The sequence below is a fragment of the Camelus dromedarius genome, chromosome 24 (assembly GCF_036321535.1).
Source record: "Camelus dromedarius isolate mCamDro1 chromosome 24, mCamDro1.pat, whole genome shotgun sequence".
NCBI lineage: Eukaryota > Metazoa > Chordata > Mammalia > Artiodactyla > Camelidae > Camelus > Camelus dromedarius.
Genome location: NC_087459.1, coordinates 21,346,203 through 21,371,342, shown reverse-complemented (window position 1 = coordinate 21,371,342; position 25,140 = coordinate 21,346,203). Strand labels below are relative to the sequence as shown.

At 46.6% G+C, this 25,140-nt stretch overlaps 1 protein-coding gene across 7 annotated transcripts in view; it reads right to left on the bottom strand.

Annotated features, from left to right (window-relative positions):
- The window catches only part of ITGAL (integrin subunit alpha L), a 36,066-nt gene extending 11,143 nt beyond the window's left edge, over positions 1-24,923 (bottom strand). For 3 of the 7 annotated variants that reach the window (XR_004130688.2, XM_031432898.2, XM_010996155.3), the window contains exons 1-21: positions 24,695-24,923; positions 23,478-23,580; positions 22,758-22,852; positions 22,581-22,648; positions 20,984-21,101; positions 20,729-20,859; positions 19,727-19,872; positions 14,988-15,120; positions 14,678-14,828; positions 11,863-11,936; positions 11,650-11,782; positions 8,699-8,850; positions 8,215-8,352; positions 7,531-7,728; positions 7,259-7,389; positions 5,358-5,518; positions 5,101-5,252; positions 3,631-3,720; positions 1,395-1,451; positions 1,224-1,297; positions 734-875 (exon numbers count right to left, since the gene is read on the bottom strand). Coding sequence is in view for 6 of the 7 variants with exons in the window: in XM_031432898.2 (XP_031288758.1) it covers positions 734-875; positions 1,224-1,297; positions 1,395-1,451; positions 3,631-3,720; positions 5,101-5,252; positions 5,358-5,518; positions 7,259-7,389; positions 7,531-7,728; positions 8,215-8,352; positions 8,699-8,850; positions 11,650-11,782; positions 11,863-11,936; positions 14,678-14,828; positions 14,988-15,120; positions 19,727-19,872; positions 20,729-20,859; positions 20,984-21,101; positions 22,581-22,648; positions 22,758-22,852; positions 23,478-23,580; positions 24,695-24,749 (2,502 nt within the window). In the remaining variant the exon portion in view is untranslated. The remainder of the gene's footprint in view (positions 1-733; positions 876-1,223; positions 1,298-1,394; positions 1,452-3,630; positions 3,721-5,100; positions 5,253-5,357; positions 5,519-7,258; positions 7,390-7,530; positions 7,729-8,214; positions 8,353-8,698; positions 8,851-11,649; positions 11,783-11,862; positions 11,937-14,677; positions 14,829-14,987; positions 15,121-19,726; positions 19,873-20,728; positions 20,860-20,983; positions 21,102-22,580; positions 22,649-22,757; positions 22,853-23,477; positions 23,581-24,694) is intronic. The other 4 variants (XM_031432899.2, XM_010996156.3, XM_064478557.1 and 1 more) reach the window with 3 other exon arrangements.
- Positions 24,924-25,140: the final 217 nt, after the last annotated feature.

Sequence of the window (25,140 nt, the reverse complement as noted above, 5' to 3'; positions counted from 1 at the left end):
AGTTAAAATGCTGCTATACCACACATTCAGAAACAATTTAAAAAATGAGCTTGATCCTGGGTTAAGCAGGACAAAACCATTCATTTTCATCATTATCTGTGAGGGATAGATTTCAGCTCAGATTGGGAAGAAAATTAGATGAGGAAACAGAGGCTCAGGGAAGTTGAGGTACTTCCCCACTGTTTTACAACTGGGTAACCTGGCAGAGATCGGGTAGTAACTTGAACACAGGTCTGCTTGGCTCCAGATCTCAAGTTCTTAATCACTCTACTAGATGTCCCTTAAGGAAGCATTTAACGTTGCTGTATAAGAATAATTCAAGTGTCCATCAACACATGAACAGATAAACAAAATGTGGCATATCCATGCGAAAAAAAAAGGTTGGTCACCTTTTGGAGGGAGGTAGTTCAGTGTCCCTGAACCTGTACACATCTTCTTGGTCACCAGGTCCATGAACCTCTGTCACACTCTTCATTTCACACGACTTTCTTGCTAACTCTGTGACGTGCCTAGCCTCACTTCTTGGTTGTGAGTCTGAGGCTCACAGAGGGTGAACCTTGTATCTCAGGTCATACAGATGCAGCGTGCATCAGGCTGAGAACCCAGATGTGGTCCTAGGACCTCTGTCCGCTTCTTCAGGCTGTCCTGGCCTCCGGAGCCTCCAAGATGCAGCAGAAGCTGCAGGGACCAACGTGGCATGTGACCTGCAGGCAGGCCCCGCCCTCTTGCTCACCTTGAGCGTCTCCACTTTGCGGAAGGACAGTCCCCAGGGGAAGCTGAGGCTGAACTGGACCCAGTAAGCGTCTTCTCCCAGGTTACTCAGGGTCAGTCTCACAGAGAGGCTGGCGGAGGGGATCAGACGCAGGACTCTGGATCTGGGGGGGATGATCAGGGCAAAGTTATGGGGGCCAGTGAAGGAAGCAGGATCAGAGGTGGGGACTTTCAGAACTGAAGGGTCTGGTAGGCCAGAAAAAAGAAATACACAAAAATGAGCTACTGTGCATTTAAGTTTCATGATCTTATCTAATCCTAGTAGGAGTGTTGCAAGGGACTGGCATTTCTCAGAGAGGGAAACTAAGGCCCAGACACATGGAGTGAGTGCAGTTGGTGGTGGTGGTGGGGGTCTTCAGTTTTGAAGTCTTGTGTTCTTTCTACACATGGGAGCTGCTTCAGAAAACACCATGTGAAACAGGAGGGACTAGGGGGTGGGAAGCCTTACAGACCTTGCAGGGGAGAAGGCCAGCCTCAGGTTTGCCTCACATTTCTTGTCCTCTCCACAGTTTTTCTCAAAAGGGATCTGAAAGGCCAGGAAGAAAGGACCAGGAGGCTCAGGTCCCCACAGCCCAGAGGACCTGACCCTGGCCTCTCTGTCTGCCCTGCTTCAGCTCTCTCACCTCCTTGGTCTCCGAGTGCAGTGAGGGTCTCAGGATGGGCTGCATGTCCTTGCCCTGCTGAGCGTGGAGGAGGGGGAGACAGGAGAGGTTAGCTGAGGCAGCAGAATGGGTGGAGGGATGGAGGGGAGTTGGAGGGGCTCAGGGCTTGGGGCTCAGCTGGGCTGCCTGTGGTCGGGTCCCTCCCAGGAGACAAAGCCTTCTCAGGACAGGCCCCACCCTCCTGACTCAGCCCAAGGCTGTCTGTGCTGCCCTCCTCTGGGAGCAGCACCTTGAGGGAGGCCCGGGCTTAGGGTGTCCATCCCCTCTCCTGGCCAGGAGATCTGGGCCTTGACAAAGCAGCTCCCACAGTCCCTCCCAGCCCGTCTCCTCTGCTGGCAGGAAGGCCTGGCTGCACAGCCTCCAGACTCCTGCCTGTGACAAGCTCTGTGATCCTCCTGTGTGGAACCCCATCTCCACACTAGAACAGCTCTCCATCTCTTATCAGACCAAGGTCAACATTTCCAGAATTATTGCTCTGGACCCTATGCTGGGCACTGGGTACACACCTGAGAATAAAACAGACACACTGCCTGTCCTCCCAGTCTGGGGGAGAAATGGCATCTCCTAGTGTTATGACCAGTGCAGGGTGTATTTAGGGGATGTAGAAGGGAATCCTACTCCACGCTTGGCGATCAGGGAAGCTTCCTGAAGGAATGGCATCTCAACTGAAATCTAAAGGCTATGGAGGAGGGAGCCAGGTGAAAAGAACAGAGGAGGGAGAAGAAAGAACAGATTATACAAAAAACCCAAGGCAAGAAAGACTGTGCCCGTGTAAGGAGCAGGGAGGTGCTCAGACTGGCTGGAGTGCCATGTGTCAGAAGGGGCAGGAGAGAAAGCAAGGCCTTGCAAGCCGTATCAGGAAGTTGAGGGTAATGGGGTCATAGAAGTATTTTACAGGTGATCAACTGGAGAGACTCCAGCCTCCTCCACTTCCAGGCCACCTGCCAAGCAGCCTCCAGACTCTTCCTTCGCAGCAGGGGTCCTGGCAGCCTCTGTGGACTGCTCACACTCAATCTCAACATTTACACACAGGTTCCCACTATCACCAGACCACAGCTAGTCCCCAGAGGGCACCTGGGGCCTCTGTCTTGTTCAGTTCCTGCCAGAAGCTAAGCCCACCTCCCCAGTTCCCCTGAACTTAGCACCATGCCTCTCCTCTCTCCACCTACCTGAAGTCTCCGTATTCTCTGAGATCCAGAACCAATAAGGCTTATCCCCCAGAAGACTTTTTTGACAACTGTGACCTCAGGTCTCTTTTTAGCCCTGAGTTCCTACTCCGTACAGAGTGGCTTTTTTTTTTTTTTTTAAATAGTGCCGATGGCAGAAACTGCTAGTGGTCCCTATATACCCTGAGTGTGTGGCGGGTGGGGGTGGTGGTGCACTCAGTGCGCACTGCCAGAAGCCACAAGAATGTGCACTTAGCAGTCACCGCTCTGGAAGGGGCTGCACAATGCTGGGACTCATCTTAGAGATGCGGAAATAGTCCCGGAGAAAGACAACCTGCTCTCGCCTGTACCAGAAAAAAAAAAACAAACCCATCTCTTCAGGCTTCCAGGCCCAGGTTCTGCCCCCAAGACCCTGCTACCTTCCGACAGAAGCCAGACTACCAGCTGAGTGTCAAGGACTTCAGAAGAGGGAATCAGGCTTTTGGCACTGGGTGGGGAGGGTGTGATCAGTAGACCAGAAGAGATAACGTTCTTTTTTCTCCTTCTTTTAAATAACAATGGCGCCCCAGTTTGGCTTTGAGAGAACTACCTGCCCTTAACTGAACACACTTGGGCAAGAAGGCTAATCAGGGTGCCTTGTCCTTCCACAGACAAGGGCTGGTCCGAGGCCTTCTGGTGTTCTCTCCCTGGAATCTGCATCTGTTAGAATTTGCAGCCTGATGAGGTCAGAAGCTGATGCACTGAAGGACCTGGAGCAGATTCACTGAAGGGGCTGTGCCCTGGGGAGTCCAACCATTATTTTATTCTTTCCTCTAGAGCCCCCAGAGCCTCCACCCTGGTCCCCCATCTTCCCAACCTCAGTATTCCAAATTTCTCTTCAATACAAACTCCCCCAAATACCTTTCCTGCTTAAGTAAGCCGTATTTCATTTCTCTTGCTTAAAACCAGACTCTTATATAATACAGCCTTGCTAAACTGAATTTCTATTCTCCCTTATTTCCTATCAATTCTGCCAGCGGATCTCTTCTTACCACCTTTTGGTCCCTCGGTGTCCCTTCTTCCTCCCACAGAGAGTAACTTAGGGAGACATTGATTGGAGAGATGAGGTCTTGAATGCATACCTGAGGGTGATAAGAATACATCATGAGTTTAACCTTTACTATATCTCCAGTTAAAGACATACCTTGCCCATCCTTTATAAATGATGAAATTCCATAAGCTAGAAACCTTATCAGTAGTGGAAATACATTTAGTACATATCAGATGTCTATAACATGTCTGGTTTGCTTCTCAGTACAAGTGTCATCCCTCAGCCCTCATTCCATGGCAGACATCACTCGTCAACCATGGCACTTTTCCCCACTGAATCCTAACAGAAGCCCCTGAATCTTTGTTGCCCTCTTGTTTGCACAAGAAAAGAGTATTCTAGAATATTCTAGAATAACTAGAATATCCTAGTTCCTTGGGAACGGGGATAGATCTTAGTCTTTTATGTTATTACCAGTGCCTGACACTTTGCACACACTCAGACTGTCTTCACCTAAAGCTTCTCCCACCCAACCTGAAGAGGTAAGTGTTATTATCCCCACATTAGAGATGAGGAAAATGAGGTATAAAATGGTGACACAATTTTTTCCTAAGGACTAGAACTAGGAAGGGAACCCGAACCCATCCAACTCCCAAGTCTAAAGCCTTTCCATCATGTCACAGTGCTTTTTCTCCAGCAAACTTATGTTTAAAATTTCCAGATCATGTAATGGGGGGTTGGTTGTGCAAGGAGGCAGAGAAGCTCTGAATGAAATAAGATTGTGAGCTGATAATTTTTGAAACTAGGTGTTAGGTATTTGGGGGGTTCATTAAACTTTTTCTTCGGCTTTTGTATGTCTGAAATTTCCCATTAAAATTCAAAACAAACCTCAAAATCTTATATGTCAATCATATACTCAGTCTCTTAAGAAATACTTAAGGGACCAGAATGAAATTTATTATCAATCCTATTTGACACAGGACGGTTACAAGCAAACTGAATCTAGGTATTTTAGCAGTTGTTTAAACTAATAATAACTTAAAAAAATTCTTTCTGGGATGGATGTTAATAATAAGTGACCATGGCACCTGGCCAATAGTGACACACCACTGTGACTGAATATTCCAAAAATATTCTGTATTCTGTAACATATTCTGTAGCTATTAAAAATAATATGAAAGCTGGGTTGCAGAGTTAATATATGACTTGTGAAAAGAGTAGGAAAAAAGCAGTAAGTACTTTACAATTGTAATCATGTTAAAAATGCCTATGTACATAGATTAAGGACTAGAAGAAAGGATGTGGAAGGTGTTATTACTACTGTTGTACAGTAGAGGAACAGGTACACAGGGAGGTCAGGGTGACTTGTGACCTTAGACAGTGACGAAGCTGAGCCTGGCCCCGAGGCTGCCTCTTGCTGCGGTCAGCTTATCCGCCCCTTCCCTGGCCTGAGCAGCCTTGCTGGCTCCCTTACCGGGAAGTGGAACCAGAACCTCATGCAGGACTTGACTGAGGTGACAGTTGTGTTCCCGCTGAGTTCAGGTTTCCCTCCTGGGAATAACCCCCGGCTTCTGGTCCGATGGCCATCCAGCTGCAGAGTGTAAGCGAGGTTGGCCACCAGGTGTCCTGGGCAGGGTAAAAAGGCGGGAGTTGAAAGGTGGCAGATTCAGGGGCTATGAGCCTGGATTTGGTGGGGGCAGCGGCGCTGGGGAACAGGAGGACAGCACTGACCTTGGAAGTGTGAGATGAGAGACTTGACCTGGAAACAGACTATGATGTTAACGCCCTCCTTCTTCTCGTCACTGGGGGAATAGGAGCACTCGACATCATGCACAGGGATCTCGGTTGGGGAGAAGGACATGGTTGTGATGATATCCACCACCGGCCGGGAGCTGAAGGGCAGAAAACAACCCATGCTGTCCTCTGGCTTCAGCTTCAATCCCCAATCCAACCTGAGGCTCCAACTATCAGAGTCCAGAGGACTCTCCTTCCCTAAAGCAGAACTCAATGTCACTGTCTCCTCGCAACGATAATAAAAATGATTCACTGGGGCTCCCCAGTTCATCCTAACAGCCTTCTGACCCACTTCCATACAGAAGAGTGCGGGTTTTTTTTTCTTTCAATTTTTATATGGCACGTTTAACATATTACATTCATGTTCCTTTATGTCTTGAAATTGAATACATTGAATATCAAGTGAGTTGATGTGTAATTCTTCTTTAATTCAGTGGGTTTTTTTGTGTTTTTACTTTTTTTAATTAAAATTTTTTTTTTATTGAAGTGGAGTTGATTTACAATGTCAGTTTCAGGTGTACAGCAAAGTGATTCAGTTATACATATACATACATATATTTTTTTTTCAGATTCTTTTCTAGTATATGTTATTACAAGAAATTGAATATAGTTCCCTGTGCTATACAGTAGGTCCTTGTTGTTTATCTATTTTATATATAGTAATGTGCATCTGTTTACCCCCAACTCTTAATTTATCCCTCCCCACCCTTTCCTCTTTGGTAACCAGTTTATTTTCTATGTCCGTGAGTCTATTTTTGGTTTGCAAATAAGATTTCTACCATTTTTTAAGATTCCACATTTAAGTGATATCATATGATATGTCTTTTTCTGTCTGATTTACGTCACTTAATTTGATCATCTCTGGGTCCATCCATCCAGAAGACTGAGCTTTTTAAAGAGAGAAATCATATTGTGCTACTTCCATGCCAATAACCTTTCCATAATGCCATGTGATATTCAGAATAAAATCCAAACTTTTTACTACCCAAGCCATAACGCCTGCCTCTCCAGTCTTAGCTCCTATCCCACTGGCCCTCTTTCAGTCCGTTGAACACATCACACTTTTGCCTGCCTTACAGCCTTGGCACTTCCTGGGTTTCCTACATAGAAAGTTCTTACCCCAGACTTCTGCAAGCCTGGCTCTTTCTCATTTTTCAAGACCCAGCTCAAATATCACCTCGTCAGAGAGGCCTTTCTTAGCCATCCAGTATCTAGAGGGTCATCCCTGCTATTCTCTCTCACAGAACCCTGTTCAGTTCTCTCACAGTGCGTATCACAATTGTAATTATCTATTTATTCATTTAATTTTTTATTATATGTTTCCCCACACAAAACCCTGTACCCAGTGCCTGGTTCAGTACTGAAGACACAGTAGGTACCCAATAAATATCTATTTGCTATATGATGTTACATGAGGCTTCTGATGACTCTAATATATGGGTCAGGCAGGAAACGCCATCACTGTTTCAAAGACAAGGAAACTGAGGTCTGAGAAGCTAAGTAACTGGGATAAGATTACCCAAGAAAAATGGCAGAGCTTCGACTTGAATCCAGGTAACCACGTTCTAAAGCTATCACATGCTTCCCTAGGAGGCTTCAGTGTCAGATCGGCCTGGGTTCAAATCCCAGTCTGTCACTGAATAGCAGCTGTTTAACCTGGAGTCAGACATGAAGCAAATCGAAAAAGAGAACTGAGCTCACAGGGTGGGGCTGAAGACCAAATGTGCTGCTTGTTGTTAAGCATTTCAGCACATCAGCTAAACGCCTGGTATGTAGTAACTACTCAAAGGATGAGAGCTGAAATGATCCCCACGTAGGACTCAGGAGACCCGTCTTACCTCAGCACGATCACCTGACCTTCAGCCCCCACAGCCACATCTGTCAGGCCATCCCCTCCAAGGTCCTTCACCCCGTGGATGGAGCGTCCAAACCATTGAATTCCTGAGAACATCCGGGTCGCATCTATCCTCTGAGAACAAGAGAGAAATTCATGCTAAGCTGGGGCGAGCAAAGCTGAAGGGCGGGAAGAGTCGGGCTGGGAGAGGGGTCAGGGCTTGGAGGCTTCCAGGTGCCTGGGAGTGGGTTTTGAGTGGCAGGCAGGGAAACTCACCTGGCTTGGTCGGGGGCTTAGCCCCCCTGGTTGCCCATTGAAGATGTACACAGCCCCCTGCTCCTCCAGAGGGGCTCCCACAGCCACATCCATCAGCCTGTCCCCATTGATGTCCATCAGGGCAGTGATGGCTGCTCCAAATCGCCCAAGGGGGTAGCCAGGATCCCCCTGCAGCTCTGAGACCGCTTCAAACCCCAGCTGGGAAGGAGCAAAGTGACAGGTCCCACCTCAATCACTCGGCCAGCTTTCCCAGCAGGAGGCCTTGTATACAGGAAGAATGCTATGGCTACGTGATGGGGTCCCTCAGTTGGAATGTGCCGTCAGGCTAACCTGGGCTAAAGTTCCAGCATCACCTTTACTATCTGTGTGACTCTGTGGCTTTGGAAAGCTCCCCAGCCTTGCTGAGCTGCGACAGTTCCATTTGTAAAATAAAGCTCACAGTATCCCAGAAGGTGACTGTGAGAATCAAATGAGGCCTCCTATATATAAAAAGTCTGGCACTGGGCCTTGCACACAGTTTACATACTTCCCCTGCCCCCCTCATGTTAGTTATCATTTGTCTGTTGTTTTAAAGGTCTGATTAACACAGGATCAGACATGGAAAGCCTTTCAGAATAACTGGGACCCAAGAAGGCCTGGGGGTCTGTTTCTCCCACATATTCTATTCAGTGTCCTGGTCCCCACCTGTTTTCTCTGGTAGATGAACACCCGGCCTCCTCTCTGCTCCCCATAGAACAAGGGGGCTCCAATCAGCAGGAGCTCTGTTTCCCCATCTTGGTCCATGTCAACGCCACATAGCTCACCACCAAAATAAGAGCCAATCTGCAAGGAGATGAAGATGTTTGGGGAAGAACCCGTGAGCAGGACACCCCCTTCCCCGTCAGCTGCACCATATCTGTCCTACTCCCATCCCTCAAATGAAGGTTCAGGTCCTGGGTCCTACTGAGAGCCCACAGGAATTAAGACTAGTTGGGCTCTTTGAAGTTTGGTTTCTAAAATTGGCAAGTGGAGATGACGAAGCTTACCTCGGAGGCTTTGTGGGGAACAAGGCTGACAGTGTTTGGCCCAGGGCCTGCCTCAAAAGTGATGAGTGTTCAGAAGGCAGCAGGGAGCTTAACTAGTGTCGCACCAGCCCCTCCTCGGCAGCTGCCCCCAGGGCCATGCTCACCTGGATCCCGTCTATTTTCTGGATCTGGCTCCAGGGTCTTATGCCCTCTGGCTCTTGGAACAGCAGCACCCGCCCCACATGCTGGTATCGGGGGGCTCCAGCTGCCAGCAGTGACTTGGTCCCTCGAGAGGGCAGCCAGGTCACTGTATAACCTGAGGAGAGAGGCAGTGAGGGGCTTAGGGGTAGAAACCCAATGGCTACGGAAAGAAGGTAAAACCCAGCAGAAGTCAGGGCAGAGACCCTGGGAAACTGGGTTAGTGGCAAAGCTGCACTGAAACGGCCGGAAGACCTCCTTCTGAGAAGAGCAGCCACGTGCTCCGAGTGGTACAAATTCTGCTGTCGTGGTCCAAGACTGCATTTCTCAGACCTTGGACAAAAAAACATGCACAGGGAGCAGCAGTCACATTCTACAGGGTAAACGTCTTCCTGAGGCTCAGTTCACCTGAGGGTTTGTAAAAGAGACTACATTCTTTTTAAAGAATCAACTAAAATAGGATATATTAGTAAGAAGAAGGCCAAGTCTGCACAGAGATTAAAAATAAAACAGGAGATTGGAAACCATATCCTATTTCAGGTTATCTTCATACTTCACAGCAAGGTTCCCTGCTCTCTGCTCCTACACTGCTGAAATGCTGGAATAAAGGCTGCGGGAAACTGGACCAGGGATTGGGCAAGAGCCAGGAGCCACCCAGTCGGAATGCTCTCTGATTCAGAGATGACTAACTGACCCATTTGATCTTCTTTGCTTAGAGCAATTGAAAGTGAGTGAGAAAAGCAGATGCCCATGAGAGGAAGGGTGAAGAGGCTGAACCACTCTTCTATTTGTTCATGTATATTCCTGAAGCACAAGGGTTAAGAATTTGCCCTTTGAAATCAGAGAGACAGGGTTTAATTTGAGTGCTCCTACTTCCTAGCTATGTAATCTTGAGTAAACTACTTCATGCATCTGAGCCTCCGTTTTCTCATCTTAAAAAATGGGGACCGTACCAGCTTCATAGGGTGGTTTTGAGGATTAGATAGGACTGTGGACATAAAATGCTTAGCACTATGCTAGAGACATCTAAACTAAGATCTGAAGGATAGCAGCATAGTAGGCAGTCAAGACTGTACTCACTTCTACACATGCATATATATACACACACACACACGTGTATATGTGTGTCTGTGTATAGTCTGGTGGGGGCCTAATTAGAGATTACACTTTGGGGTTATTTCTTCTTATTGGGTGAGCAACTTTACCAGCTATTTTGCAGTAAGTACAGCTGTCCCGAGGTATCTGCAAGGGATTGGTTCCAGGACCCGCTGCAATATCAAAATCCACAGATGATCAGGTCCCACAGTTGGCCCTCAGGAAACCTGGATTCCACATCTGTGGATTCAACCACCCACAGATGATAAACATGGAACCCGCAGCTGCAGAAGGCCAACTGTATACTGAAGAGCGGAAAACCATCTTGAAGGCGTCGGCGTAGGTGCTGGAGTGTAACTCTAGTGGTTACTACATGTAGGCTTTTGGAGCTGGACTACCTGGGTTCCACCTACTAATTCTGTGACCCTGGGCAAGTTATTTAAACTCTCCTGGGCTCAGTTTCATCTGTAAAACTGAGATAATAAAAATACCTACTCACAGGGTTGTTGTGAGGATAAAATAAATTAATCCATGGCATGCACTTAGAACATTGCCTGGCACATAATACTTGCTCACTAAAGAACGTCAGAAAAAGGAAAAAAGAAAAAAAAATCACTGAGGGCAGCCTCCCTCAGAAGGGTAAATGCATGATGAATAGCATCGCTTTTCCCAAGGAAAGCATTCACTAAGATCATTGTGTTCTGAGAGTTTAAGAAAGGAGTGGCCCACCCCATGCAGGGGTCATGGGTGAGACAGGGTGGAGGGTGGTGATTCTAGATCTATAAGGAGGTAGAACCTGGAAGCAGTTCTATCCCAGGGCTCCCGGAGCCAGTTTGTATCCTGAGATAAGCTGACTATCTGACCGTGAACCAGAAGAACTATAACCCCAAGCATGGGGGTGAGGCCCCTCTGCCACCTGAGGCTGGCATCGCCTTGGGTGGACAGCATCCCCAAGACCGTGCAGGACAAGACATCATGAGGCAGAGAGAAGCAACAGCAGTTGTGGACTGACCATACTCATCGCCTCTGTGCTTGGCATCTAGAGAACTCCTGAGACTGAATCAACCCTTGAGTTCTGGGACAATCTGAGAGGAGGAAGACTCATGGAGGAGCAGCTACTAACGAGGCAGTTTGTTTTAAAATGTACTTAGGAGTCAATTTATGCATGTGACTGACAACACAGAGAGGTCACTGCCATGGAAAAGAGTTTATTACTCACAGCTCCCCAAAGCAGGCAGCACCACAGGCCGTGCAGGGCCACATGGGAGAGGTACCAGGGCCAGCGAGGAGGCAGAAGGAACCAGGGGCCCTAATTGTGGTTTTGGTAGAAAGGAATGAGGGAGGCAAGTCTGAGCAAGCTTCGGATTGGACGATTTGAATAATGTTGGCAGGCTCTGGGCTATAAGGGTGGTTTTTAGTTGTCTAGAATCTGGGCCTGGGGTGATTTAGGTTGGGGGTAATATTGGCCCAGTTAGATAAAGGAGTGGCTGGGGATACAGGCTCTGGATTGGCTGGTTAGCATATGAAAGGCCTGCTCACAAGCAAGTGTTTCCTACCTGTAGGAATTAGCGAGCCTGGGAGGGGCAGTCTCTCCAGGATTAGCAAGGCTGCCAAGATGTCAAAGCAGCATAAAATACAGAAATGAAAGACGTGATTAATACCAAGGTGAGGGGTTAATAAAGGAAAAGTGAAGAACATGATTGCCATATTTAAACTCTCAGTCTGTTCATGCTGATTGCTCACTTGCTTTCATTATTATTTTGAAAGTCAGTCTGAGTGACTCTCAAACCCAAAGCACCCAGCAGAACAGAGAAGTACTCACCCAAATATCCTGCCCTCGCTTCTGGCGTCAGTGGTTCATTCCCAACAAATGTGTCATCGCTCAGGTCTGCCGTCAGGTCAATAAAGCCCCCAGCCCAGTCCTTGGCTCCAACTGCTCCCACAACACCTTGGCCCTGCCCAGGGAGGGGGGTGAGCGGGGTCAGCTGCATTCCCACCATGTCCCTCAGCCCAGTGCTTCAGGCCCATCACTCACCTTGCTGAGGTCCGCACTGATCCCGCTGGAGGACAGCTCCATGTCGAAGGATGTCAGGTCCTGTTTGCTTGTGCCTGAGGGACAGGGTAGGGGACAATGGGTTGAGACCCAGGGAGCAGTGAAAACCATGATACTCGTGAAAGGGAACACAGCATCTTCCTGCAGGCAAGGTAGAAGGAGCATGTCAGACGGGGAGGTGACTTGGGCTCTGAGTCTCCCATGACTCTCCATGAGCTCAGATGTGGCTATTTCATTACCCAACTCAGTACGTCTAACAGGCAGCTCTTGATTTCCGCTCCCACCCAGGGATCCCCTCTTCAGCGGATGGCACCCCCACCCACCTAGTGACTCACACTGAAAGCCCAGCCATTGGCCTGGACTCTTCCCTTTCCCCTCTGTCCTGTCTCCACCAGATGACCAGATCGTGATGATTCTACCTGCACAACACAGCTGCCCTCTTCTCTGAATCGTCTGTATCGCCGCCACACTGGCTCAGGCCAGCCTCTTCACGTGCCTGATTAATGCAAGAACTTACAAATTTGGTCTATTTGACTTCATTCTTCCTCTTTCTATGCCCTTTTCCCACAGAGTAAGTTGAATAATCTTTTAAAAATATGTACATCAGACCTCATCTTTCAATTTCTTAAAAACCCTTTGTTACTTCCCATTGGTCTGTAGTTGGAAGGCCCCTGCATTCCTCTCCAACATTCTCTCTCCCTCCCACCCCTACTCCTATCACGCTGCCCTGTCCTCCTACTTCTCAGACACACCGAGCCCCACCCCACGCCCAGGCCTTCACATCTGCTCCCCTCTCTGAGTCAGTGCTCTCTGCCCACACTCCTCATGTGGCTGTTGGATTCTCATCTCTCATGTCTCAGCTCAAAAGTCATCTCAGAGTGGATTTTACCTCCATTTAAAAAAAAGCATCTCAGAAAAGTCTTCCTTGGAAAGCTTATCTACAGTGGCCTCTTCCAATTCAATCTGTCTCATCATTTTATTTCTCTTCTTTATAGCACGTAACACATTCTTTAATCATCCTGTTTATTTACACGTTTCCTGTCTTTCTTTATCCAACCTGAATATGAGCTCTATGTTGGCAATATCCCTGAGTGCCTTATTCATAGTGCCCGGTCCATAGTGTTGCAATCATGAATGAATAAAATAAAAAAAACACCAGCAGCCTTGCAAGGATACTGCGAGGAACGAGGAACGGATTCAATGATACAGATAAAGTGCCTGTGACCTCTGAGCTTTCAAGAAAGGTAACAATTATTATGCAGATTTGTTCATTTGCTAAGGGCATATTTAGAGCCACTAACTATTTGGTGCTGGGGATACAGCGATGAAAAGGCAGGCACGATGTTTGCCATGATCAACCTCACAGTTTAGTGTGAGAGACAGACATCTAATGGACAATGTACAAGGTCTGTCACAGGAGCTCTGATGGGGAACAGACAGTGTTTAAAGCAGCCCCAGGAAGGAGCACAAAGACTTGGGGACCGGCAAGAACTTATCAGAGGGAATGACATCTAGACCACGATCTGAAGGATGAGTCAGGGCAGGGCGGGTAAGGGGAGAGATAAGAGCTACCATGTACAGAGAGCCCACAAAGTACCGAGCACTTTGCTAAACAGTTGTTAGGGCTTGAATTGTGTTCCCTAGAGAAAACAGGCTGAAGTCTTAATCCCTAGTACTTTAGAATGTGACCTTATCTGGAAATAGGGTCTTTACAGAGATAATGGAGTTAAAGTGAGCTCACTAGGGTGTGCCCTGATTCAGTATGACTGCTGTCCTTATAAAAAGGGGAAATTTGGACACAGAGGGAAGATGTGAAGACACACAGAGAGAAGGTGGCCAGGCGACTGGAGTGATGCAGCTGTGAGTCAAGGAACACCAAGGACTGCTAGCAAACACTGGAAGTTAGAGCAGGAAGTTAGGCAGGGATGGATTCCCTCCAAAACCATCACAAGGAGCATGGTGCTGCCCAACCCTTGATTTCTGACTTATAGCCTCTAGAACTGCAAGACAACACATTTGTCTTGCTTTAAGCCATTTGGTTTTTGGTACTCTGTTACAGCAGCCCTAGGTAAATAACAGAGCAGTTAAACTTTACAATTCTCTGAGATTGGCATTACTATCCTCATATAACAGAGAACAATGAGCCACAGAGAGGGAAAGTGATCTGGCTGAGGTCACACAGCACAGGCAGAGTGGATTCTTGAGCAGGTCCACCTGGTCCCATTATATATAATGCATTGCCTCTTCAACTGAACTGAATACCAAGCTATGTTCTAGCAAAGGGGCTTCCTGGCAGAATCATGTAACTTTCAGCCACCTAGGCTACTTGGGGAAATACTCTCCCATAGCCAGTCCTCCATCTGGCAACTACAATCAAAACCTTCTCTTTTTTTGGGTCAAGGAAGAGGGCCTGTGGGGTCCTTGCACTTGGCTCCTGCCCGCTTGCCCATCTTAAGTAATTTGAGGCCTAGGATAAGTGACGATGAGGGAGCTGAGTGAATGGTGGAAGGAATTATGGTCATTCAACAGGGGCCAGTTGACACCAACAAGATATAGGTCAGCCCAGGGCCCCACCCTGGACCAGGCTGAGCTTCAAGAGGAAGACAGAATTTCAGAGGGAAACAGAGGCCGCTCCTAAATCACTCTCCCCTAAGTTCCCACCTGGGGTCTTTTATCCGGGGAGCTTTTACCAATGCAAGCACTCTCTAATCTATCCCTTGTGTCTCTAATCTAATGCCCCAGATGAGTTTCTGTATACAACCCCCTGAACCCTCTCTCCCAAGGGTCTGCCACTCACCCTCAATGTCATAGATCTTTTTTTGCAGCTCAGTGAATAGATCTTTAAGCTTCTCAAATGTGTCCAGAATCTTTACAAACTCCTTCACAGGTGTTGAGGCAAATTCATGGAGTGTCTTCTGACTTTCACTGGTCTTAAAATACTTTCCAATCTGTGAGGGAGTGAAAAGTGAAGAGCAGGCATCCCCAGAATTGCAGACCAATTTTCTATTATTTTCACAAGACCCTGGCCCCAGGGAGAAAAGGGAGTGGGGTTCAGAAACAGGAGAGGGAAGATGGGACGTTAAGAAGCAAGGACCTGGGGCCCATACCCCAATGACATAACGGATGATGTCTTTGGCTGCTTCAATGTTGTCTTTGTCAGTGGCTTCCCCGTCAGTGATGATGATAAGCACTTTGGTGGCATCTGGCCGGGCCCCCAGGTCTTGCCGGAACACCTCGGTCCTATGTCCAGGAAAAGCGGAGTGTGTGAGAGGCTCCTCCTACATCATCTGAGATCTTTCCCTCAGCCTGCTCATTCAGTCACTGCCCTGCTGCTGATGCAACAGCCCTTCTCACAATACCCAGGCAGATATTCCTGTTCCCAGCCTTCAAAGTTCTCTTCTGAATCTCCTTCCTCACCCTTGCTGCTATATTCTTCCTTCTGGACCAGTGGTCCTCAGCTGAAATCTGGGCAGCCATAAGGTTGTCCCTGAGTCCATGGGCAGTGGGAGGAAGACTCGGGAATTCCTACCCCTCATTTCAGTCTCATGGTGACTACCCTTTAATCAGTTAGACATGCTGGTAATCTTAGGGAGATGTCAGCACAAGGATGGGTTCCATGGCCAAAGAAAAGTGGAAAGTCACCCTTCCAGAGCAAACACATGTAGCGCCTCCTCTGCCTCCCCTACTATTGCCAGGTTGCCTGTAGATCTCGGCTGCAGCAAATCTCCTGGGGAATCAAAGTGACTCTCCCCAAACCATGAGTTTCTCAAGGAAAGAACCATGCTGTACCTCGGGCTCCTGACTCTGGCACCAGCCTACTCTGTAGTAGGTGCTCAGTGCATGTGACAGAAAAGAAAGAAGGGAGGACTGAATGCTGGACAGGTCAAGTCTCCAAATTCCTGCCCTGCCCACAGCCTCCTTCTGAAGCAAGACAGGTTGCCCCCCAGTTTCTGCTGAGACAGCAGCTATATTTGAACTATCTCTCCTCAACCCACAGCTAACCAAAGATGGACAATCAATCTAAGAGGCGACAATCCACAACCCCTGATTTATGTCTTGACCTGCACTGGGAACAGAAGCTGAAAGTCACAGGGAGAGGCCACAGTGGGAGGTGAAGCGATACAGAGAGGAGGGCGGGAAAGCTACTCAGAAGCTGCCAAAGACAGAGGAACTCAGATGGGCAAGGTCAAAACCACCTGCTGACAAGACCTCTAGTTCTGTTTTGGATGCAGATGTTTCCCTAACCTCCATCCACGCAAACATGGCCTGTCACGGATCGTGTTCATGGATTTCCACCCTTATTTGAACCACCACCGTCTCTCATCTGGATTTTTCAATAATCTGCTAACTGGCCTCCCTGTTTCTATCCTTGCCCCTTCCACAGTCTAATATCAACCTTACAGCCAGAGGGACTCTTTTAAAAACATAAATCAGATGATCACTTCTCTGCTCAAAAACTCCAATGATTCTCATCTTAAAGGAACAGCCAAAGCCCTCATGATGGGCTCCAAGTCCCTAACTCACCCAGACTTCCCTGATCTCTGTGACCTCATCTTTACTTTAACCCATCACTTTTTTCTTTCCAGCCACACTGGTGTCCTGGTTCTTCCGTGAACATCCCCAGCATGGGATCAGAGCCTCTGCTATTCCGTGTACCTGGAACGTTCTCCCCCCAGGTATCCGCATTGTTGGCTGCCTCACCTCCGACAAGTCTTTGCTCAGACATAACCTTCCCCAATCTTCCTACTGAACACTGCTGTGTTTTTCTTTATAAAGCTTACATTTTCTACTCTGTTATCCCATTTATTTATTTATCCTGTTTACTGAAATTCTTTCTGCTACTAGAATGTTAAGCTCCAGGAGGGCAGAGATTTTTCTTTGTTTCATTCACTGTTAAATCCCAGCACCTGGAATGTGGCAAACAAAAATCCGCAGGCCAAACCCAGCCCACAGCGTGTTTTTGTATGGTCTCTGAGCTAAAAGTGGGTTGCATATATTTGTTTTTAAAGAGTTCCAGAAACAAAGAAGAATATGCAACAGATACTGTATGTGGCCAGGAAAGTCAAAAATATTAGTATCTTGCCCTTTACAGAAAAAAAAAATCTGCCAAGTCCTGACCTGGAACACTGCCTGACACGCAGCCAGATGGTCCAAAATTATTATGAAACACATTTCCGTGACTGCTTCTTTTTGTTCCCACAGATGACACATTTTGGGGTATCCTATGGTACCCCTTTCTCTAAGATTGGCCCCCTTCCCAATGGAGGTGGGACCCCAGAATCCAAGTTTGTGCCTTGTGACTCTAAGCCATAAAGCAGACCCAGACCATAAGTGGGTGGACCTCCGGACACACAACCCAGGCTCAGCCAATCAGAGTTTCTCTCCCGGAAGCTACAATTCAGGTTGTTCACCTGAACTGTGGCTATTACTTTTCCAGTGGACACGGTTCGACCACGTACCCATCAAAGCTGTCGACAGAGAGAGAAGAATGAGGTAGACGTGACAGGTCAAGTGAGCACCAGAAGGAAAGAGCTGGAAACACCAGCAGAGTCTTAAGGAGATACAGCACATGCATGTTTAACTTATGCAAATTCAACTGTACATGTTTGGCAAACTAATGGAAATGAGAAAAATAAGTGTAATAATAGTACAGGAGGTCCTTCCTGCTTTTTCACTCAATTTTAGTGCATGCCCCAGGGGAGCATGAGATAGGCAGTCTAACTCTCTTACTCCCCAAATTGGTCTCAGTTTCCATGGTCCACTCTAAAGTTTAAAGGTCTTCAAAAAATATACAATATGGCCCTTTAACACAGTCCAATTGCTGGGAAACAAGCCGCTGGACAACAAGCAGCTCGAAAACAAGCCACACCTAGATTTCCATGAGCTTAAAATAGTATATTCACACTTACTTGCTTAAAATGCACTTGCTTGCTTTGTTTTAATGTTTTACACAGTAGATGACCTATAACACGTATTGTGCTAAAGAAAATTTGTAAGGAGAAATCTTGAGACTGACCATAAGGGCACGAAGGAGGGCAGATATTTCCTAGAGTAAAACAATGGACGGTCCTGGAAAGCCAGATCATCCATTAACAAAACTTTGTTCTGGCATGAAAGCATGCTGTTTAACCCGAGGAAAGTATTTGCTATCTCGAGATGTCCCAGAGGCAATAACAGGACAGACTTAGACATTTTGCATAACCCGAGGAGGGTGATTGTTCGTGGAAGGGATAGGCCTGAGATTAATCAGTTAAGCAGCAAGCAGAATTTAGTGCTTATCATATGGAATATCTAAATCCCCACCTCTTTGATCTTATATTTCCTGAGCTGTATACTCCTAATAAATATGATGTCGACCAGGCTTTCGGCGCTCTAGAGCCACGAGATCTTGAGTCCCCTGGTCCCATCTTTGCTCTTTTCTTTGTCTCTTTGTTTCTTAAGTCTTGCGTCGCCTGTCCTCAGACATGGTCCCGAGCTGCGCTGGACGCAGCATCTAACTATGTTCATCTAAGCTTCAATTTAAAGACAGCAATCTGATCCAACTCTGGGTTGGTAGATTTAGGAAATGAGGATGTGCTAGTTTCCAGTGTGGGACATGGCTATATTGACTTTTATGAACAATTCAAAGAATTCTTCAAAAATAATTTGATTGTTTGAGATTTGTGTTCATACATTGAGTTCAAAACCTGATTTCCATCTAAGATATGACTCTCCCGTGGCTTCCATAATTCACAATCACTTTCCAAGTCCTGGTTCTAGTCCCTCAGGCATCCTGGTGATACTCTCTGTCCCAAAGATTCATGAGCTATCCCTGTATCCTCTCAAGAAGTTCCCTTTGGAACCTTAATTTAAAAAGATACCTGCACTCTGATGTTCATAGCAGCACTATTTACAATAGCCAAGACATGGAAACAACCTAAATGTCCATTGACAGATGACTGGATAAAGAAGTTGTGGTATATTTATACAATGGAATACTACTCAGCCATAAAAATAATAAAATAATGCTATTTGCAGCAACTTGGATGAAGCTGGAGAATGTCATTCTAAGTGAAGTAAGCCAGGAAGAGAAAAAAAAATGCCATATGATACCACTTATATGTGGAATCTAAAAAAAAAAAGACAAATGAACTTATTTACAAAACAGAAACGGACTCGCAGACATAGTAAACAAACTTATGGTTACCAGGGGTGGGAAGGGATAAACTGGGAGTTCAAGATTTGCAGATACTAACTAATATGTATAAAACAGATAAACAACAAGTTTATACTGTATAGCACAGGGAATCATATTCAATATCTTGTAACCTATGGCAAAGAAGAATATGAGAACGAATGTATGTTTCTATGTGACTGAAGTATTGTGCTGTACACCAGAAACTGACACAGCATTGTAAACTGACTATACTTCAATAAAAATATCTTTAAAAAAAAGAAGTTCCCTTTGGGATTTAGTTGGTAGAAAGTAGATTCCTGTTACAATCAAAAGAACCTGGACTAATATAAACTACTATATAGGAAATAGATAAACAGCAAGGTCTTAATACATAGCACAGTGAACTACATTCACTATCTTGTAATAACCTGTAATGAAAAAGAATATATATATATATGTATAACTGAATCACTATGCTATACACCAGAAACTAACACAACACTGTAAATCAACTAAACTTCAGCTGAAAAAAAAAAAAGAAACTGGACTAAAATTGCTCCACTTGAATTCTTACAAATAATTTTCCCCTTGCTGAACCCACCTATTGAGTTCCTATGCTTTGCAACTTGAAAAAACTAGGACACACGGAACAACTGATGGATGGGCTCTCTCACGATAAAGTGAACTCACGCGACATAGTTGATGGCCTTAAAGGTGTTAGTCAAGTCTTTCATGTGTTTGACTTTGGCCAGCAGAGCATCAGGGTCCCTCAATTTAACATAATCCAAGAAAGTGAATTCTGTTTTGCAGTTCGTGGAAAACTGAACAGCAGCAAACTAGAAAAAAGAAGGAAGACATGAAATGTCATTACATAGCCCTTCCCACTTGTCCGCTTCAGTCTCTGCTTCTGATCCAGGACCTGGGCAACCCAACTCCACATCCTTGCCTCAAGTCATGCTTTTGAAATTGAGGTTGAGGGGGAGAAGACAGCACAGTGGTAGACTACGTGCCTAGCAAGCACAAGGTCCTGCGTTCACTCCCCAGTATCTCCATCAAAATAAACAAGTAAATAAATCCTAATTACCCCCTCAATACAGTGCTGTATGTGAATTATTTCTCAGTAAAACTGGAAGGAAAAAAAATTTTAAGACAAGGTTGTATATAAAAAAAACAGAACTAAAATTAAATAAACCTCCACTCCCTTATGTAATGCTGTCTGCTGGGCTCCAGTTCTCTGGGTCTGCCTACCTCACTGACAGAAATGGTTCCTAGTGACCATATTTCTTCTGAGTGACCCTGCTAGACTGGACACAACTGGTTGAGCCAAAGACAGCCACCTGGCTGAGGTGAGGCCAGTCAGAATCTCTTCTCTGAAAAGGTGGAATTTGTAGAGGGAGGGGTTGCTTGAGAGGAAGATTTAAAAATACAAACAAAAACCTCCCAAAACTTTAACATGTTAACTTGGGAGCTTTCCACAGGCCCATGTGATCCAAAGAGGAAGAGAAAGAGAAGAGGGAAACAAGAGCCAGCAGAAAACAGAAATGAGAACTGGGGAGAATCCTGGGAGCAGAGGATCTAGCTGCAGTCATGCTCTTAGGTTCCAGAGACACCATATACTAAATTTTCCTTTTAGGCCTTAAGCTAGCTCAGGTAGGCATCTATTCCCTACAGCCAGGAATCTGGTATATTTACCTGGTAGGAAGAGTTGCTGAGTTTCTTCATCACATCCTTCATGAAGTCTAGAATTTTCTGAAATTCATTTTCCTGCAAGCTCAGTGAGCCATCAAACAGAAATACCAAGTCTACGTTGCCCTTTATACACTCTGCAGAGGCCAGACACAAAGGGGCTTGGTAAAGGGGCTCCAGTGGCCGGCCTGCCCATGCTGGTTCCCATATGTGGGCGACCGCCTGGAGGTATTTTTACCCACCAGATCCCCAGTTTCTTACCCTGATAACCAGGGTGTCCCTGCAACATGGGACCCATCAGATTCTGGCGGAAGAGGTAACACAGGCCACTTAGATAAATATTCTGGTCACACGTCCGAGACAGCCCAGGGTCACAGGCCTGAAGGAAGCAGAGATATAAAAAGGTGTTGGTGGGGAGAGTATAATTCAGTGGTAAAGTGCATGCTAAGCATGCACAAGGTCCCAGTTTCAGTCCTCAGTATCTCTATTAAAAAACAATAATAAATGTAAGTAAATAAATAAACCTAATTACCTCCTCACCCCCCAAAATTTAAAAAAATTTTTTAAATAATAAAAAGAAAAAGAAAAAGAAAAAGAAAAAGAAAAAGGGATTGGGGTTTCCTCTTGCTGTGCGTCTTTGGCACATCATCAGCCAAGAACAAGAACCTTCAGGGTCATCATCCCCTGGCTTCATTCCCTACATCCAACTGGTTACCAAGGTAATTCTGCCTTCAGGTTTCTTGTATTAATCTCTCCATCCCTACTACCAATGCTATATGCCAACAGATGCTCGCTGCCTAGAGAATAAAGTCTAAACTCTTTAGTTTGGCATTTGTATTGTTTACAGTTGGGCGCTATCTACATTTCCAGGCCCTTCCCCTTCTATCTCAATCACACATTCTGTGTTCAAGCCAAATCAAATCACTCCCTAGTCCCAGAATACACAATGCTGTTTCTTTCATTTATGACTATCTTTCCTGCCAGACTGCAATTTCTTGCAAGTCAGAGCTCATGTCATGGTCATCTTTATATCTCACTCTCCTTCCTCCATCAGAACCTAGCACCATGCCTGGCATATAACAGCTAAGTAATCAAGCTCCAGTTAAATACTGGGTAAATATTTCACTCACTGAGACTTCTATCTCTCATATACCTGTGTCAGAAGGATGCTGCTGGGATGAATTGTAAAGAGCAATGGACTTGGAATCAAATGGGAATGTGATTCAAATTCTGCCTCCACCTCTTTAAAACCATGTGACCTTGGCCAAGTCTTTTGACCCCTTTGGTTCTGTTTCCTCCTGTGTAAAATGTATTTACTCATCCTTATCTCACCTGAGTGTCTTGAGGATTAAAAGAGATAAAGCAGTGTTTCCTAACCTTTAAGCATTTGTGTACTGATTCACAATTTCTGTCATATGGGCATATCATCTATACTATTACTTACTTAATATTTAATTTAATTTAAATTTACTTTTTTTAAGCGTTAGCCTCATCCTAAGCAATGGGATCCAAGAAATCATGAATTTGATGTACTTGCTGTATATTTTTTTCTAATAAGCCATTAAATAAAAATATAACTATTAAAACATTAAAAGCTGTATTCCACCACAGATCATCTTATATATTAATGGTCACAGATACTTTGTATTTAGGAAAAAAAAAAAAAACTGAGGAAACTAGGGTCTCAAAAATACCTGGCTGATAGTTGGTTCTCAATAAACACAGACTGAATCTGAATCACTCTGATAATTATAATCTTCTATAGGATCTTTAATCCATTTTTTCTCCCTTCCTTTCAGCCTGTTTTTCCTAGATCAAGCTTCACAGGCGCTGATATCACACTATACGAAATTCTTACCAAAAGGCTGTCACTTGTGGGGTCTGTCGCCAAGGTCATTCCCAAATACTTGGAGGTATAGTTGGAACCTGTAGGCACCAGAAGATTGGTCTAGAGGAACTCAGGCAATCCAGGTGTGGTGGGGCCAGCGTGGATTTTCTGACACCATTCCTTCCAGCTCCCAAACCAGTTACTCACCACTCAGTCTGACTGGCTGGCAGTGTCCTGTGCCTGGCTGGCACTGATAGAGCTTTCCTGTGCTGTTCCCCTCACCTGGCGCTCCCACGACAACCCTGATGAGAAATCTCACCTGTGAGATGGGGTTGCCCAGGTCTTTACTCACCCACTCCTACCTGTTAAGGGGGTTCAGATCCCTGACAAGGCATCCCGAAGCAATTCAGTCACTCCCCTACCCGGTGGCTCCTCAGCCCCCACCTCTTCCCTCCTGAATCCCAAATAAATAATCCAGTATGTCCGAATTGGAGAAAGTTAAGGATCTTTTCCATTTACAGTCCAGAAAAACGGAGGCCCAGAGAATGATCTGCCAGAATGTCACATTATGAGTTCATTCAATCAGCCACCAACTCAGAAGCCATTTATAGCATACTTGCCATGTGCTAGGCTGTGGTATGTACCAGGGATGGGTGGGAGAAGCGGTAGAGAAACAAAATCCCTGCCTTCAAGGAGTTCACTGTCTGGTCTGGAAGAGGGTCAGGAATCTAGGAAGTGCTACAAAGCGTATTAAGGGCTGTTTCCCCTTCTATCAGGCACTTGTATGGTGCTTTAACGATGCGTCGATGGATCGTCCTCACCCTACTGTCTGATGGCCTTGCTCCTGTTTCTGGCAAATCTCACCATGCACTCCTTGAAACAGGGAGGTCCTGGCCAGGGCAGGGAAGGCATGTGGCGGCAGCTTACCCATTTCCAACCTGAAGGACACGGTACCCAAAATGCCTCCCGGCTTGTGGGAAGGAGAAGTTTTGCACATGTCGCACGTCCAGGTTGTAGCTCCAGGCTGGGGCTGAGGAACACAGGGAGCCCGTCAGCCACTTCTGGCCAGGGGACCCCCCCCACCCCCTCACATGCCCCACCCCGACTGGCAGGTGATGATTGGCCGCTGCCCACGTGCCCCAAGTGGGCAGCCCGACCTTCAAGGACCTTGCTCCCTCCTCCCCAGGCTGCCCACACCTGAGGCAGAGATGGAAGCTGCCCTCTGGACCCCTCTTTGTGGGCCTGGACACTGGGAAATATGGAAGCAGTTATTTCCTATTACCCAGAGCTCTGGCAGCTCCAGGGCCTGGGAAGGAAAACTTCCTATTTGGCATCTCAGCAAAGAAGGAGGGATGCACAGGCAGAAGCCTGTGAGAGAGGAGCAGACCCAGGGGTCCGGGAAGTGAAGGGGATGCCCCAAGGCAGGGTGCCTCTCCCCACACACCCACCTCTCCCCTGGGCCTGGGGCTCAGTCACCCAGAAAACTGAGATAATTAGCCTCAGTCTTTCTCCCTGTGAAAGTTCAAGATACCCTGATCCCGCGAAGTTGCCTCCTGACTCATCAGACGTTCCCTCACTCCCCACCTCCACATGGACCAATCTTTTCCGTACCCATTAGATCTCAAATTCCCCCATCACATTCCCCATCCTGGTGAGCCTAGGCGTCATCTGAAAGCCCTAAACTGTCCTTTCTGGCCCTGCTTTCCTTCCAGGCCTCAGGTTTATATCACAGCATCTTAGGATGTCAGAGATGCTGGCCCCGCCATTTGTTCAGATGGAGAGACTGAGGCCCCAGAAGGGGAAAGGACTTGCCTAAGATGGCACAGAGAGGTAGTACGGTTAGGACCAGACCCTAGGCCAGCTCTACATACCCATTAACCACCCACCGTTTTTTAAGGGCCCACTCCCCCATCTCACTGTTGCCACCTTTGTCTCCCTTCCCTGTCTTTTCCTTCATACCTGGCCTATATTTTGGACCCTGACTTTCTTTTTCTCATTCTCCCTCCATGATTCCTGGGCCCCAACATTACCTATGGCCTATCCTACCCTTAGAACAGCCGCTCATTTACTCCAGTTTAACAAAGCCCTGCAGTTTCCTTGGTCACAGACACATGTTCCTTCCCCTCCCCACCTCCCCTGCCTACCAAAGAGAAAAGGCCCAGACAGCAGCAGTCTCATTACGATGATGCAGGAGTTCATCTTTCAAATGGCTGGAGGGACCCAGACGCTGAATCGTCTCGGAGGGCCCTTGGGATTTGCTGGCAACCTAGGTAGGGTGAAAGAGGGAAATGATAATGCCCTGGGGCCTCTTGCAGTGAGGCTTTCTCACAGAGGCACCAAGGCTGGTAACACTGGGTCGAGGGCAGAAGGGGTTGTGCCTAGAGGGGTTGTGAAACCGCACGGGTTCAGGGAGGAAGTATGAGCAAGTTAGACACACTTCCTGGGCCTGCTTGTATTTTCATATCATCCAAGAGCAAAAAGCACAGTAGTGAGATGACTTCCTCTCCTGCCCAAGAGCAGCTGGGTCTCAGTCCTTCACCAACACACCAACACAAGACTCTATAAAGCTCAGGGGAGGTACTGGTCAAAT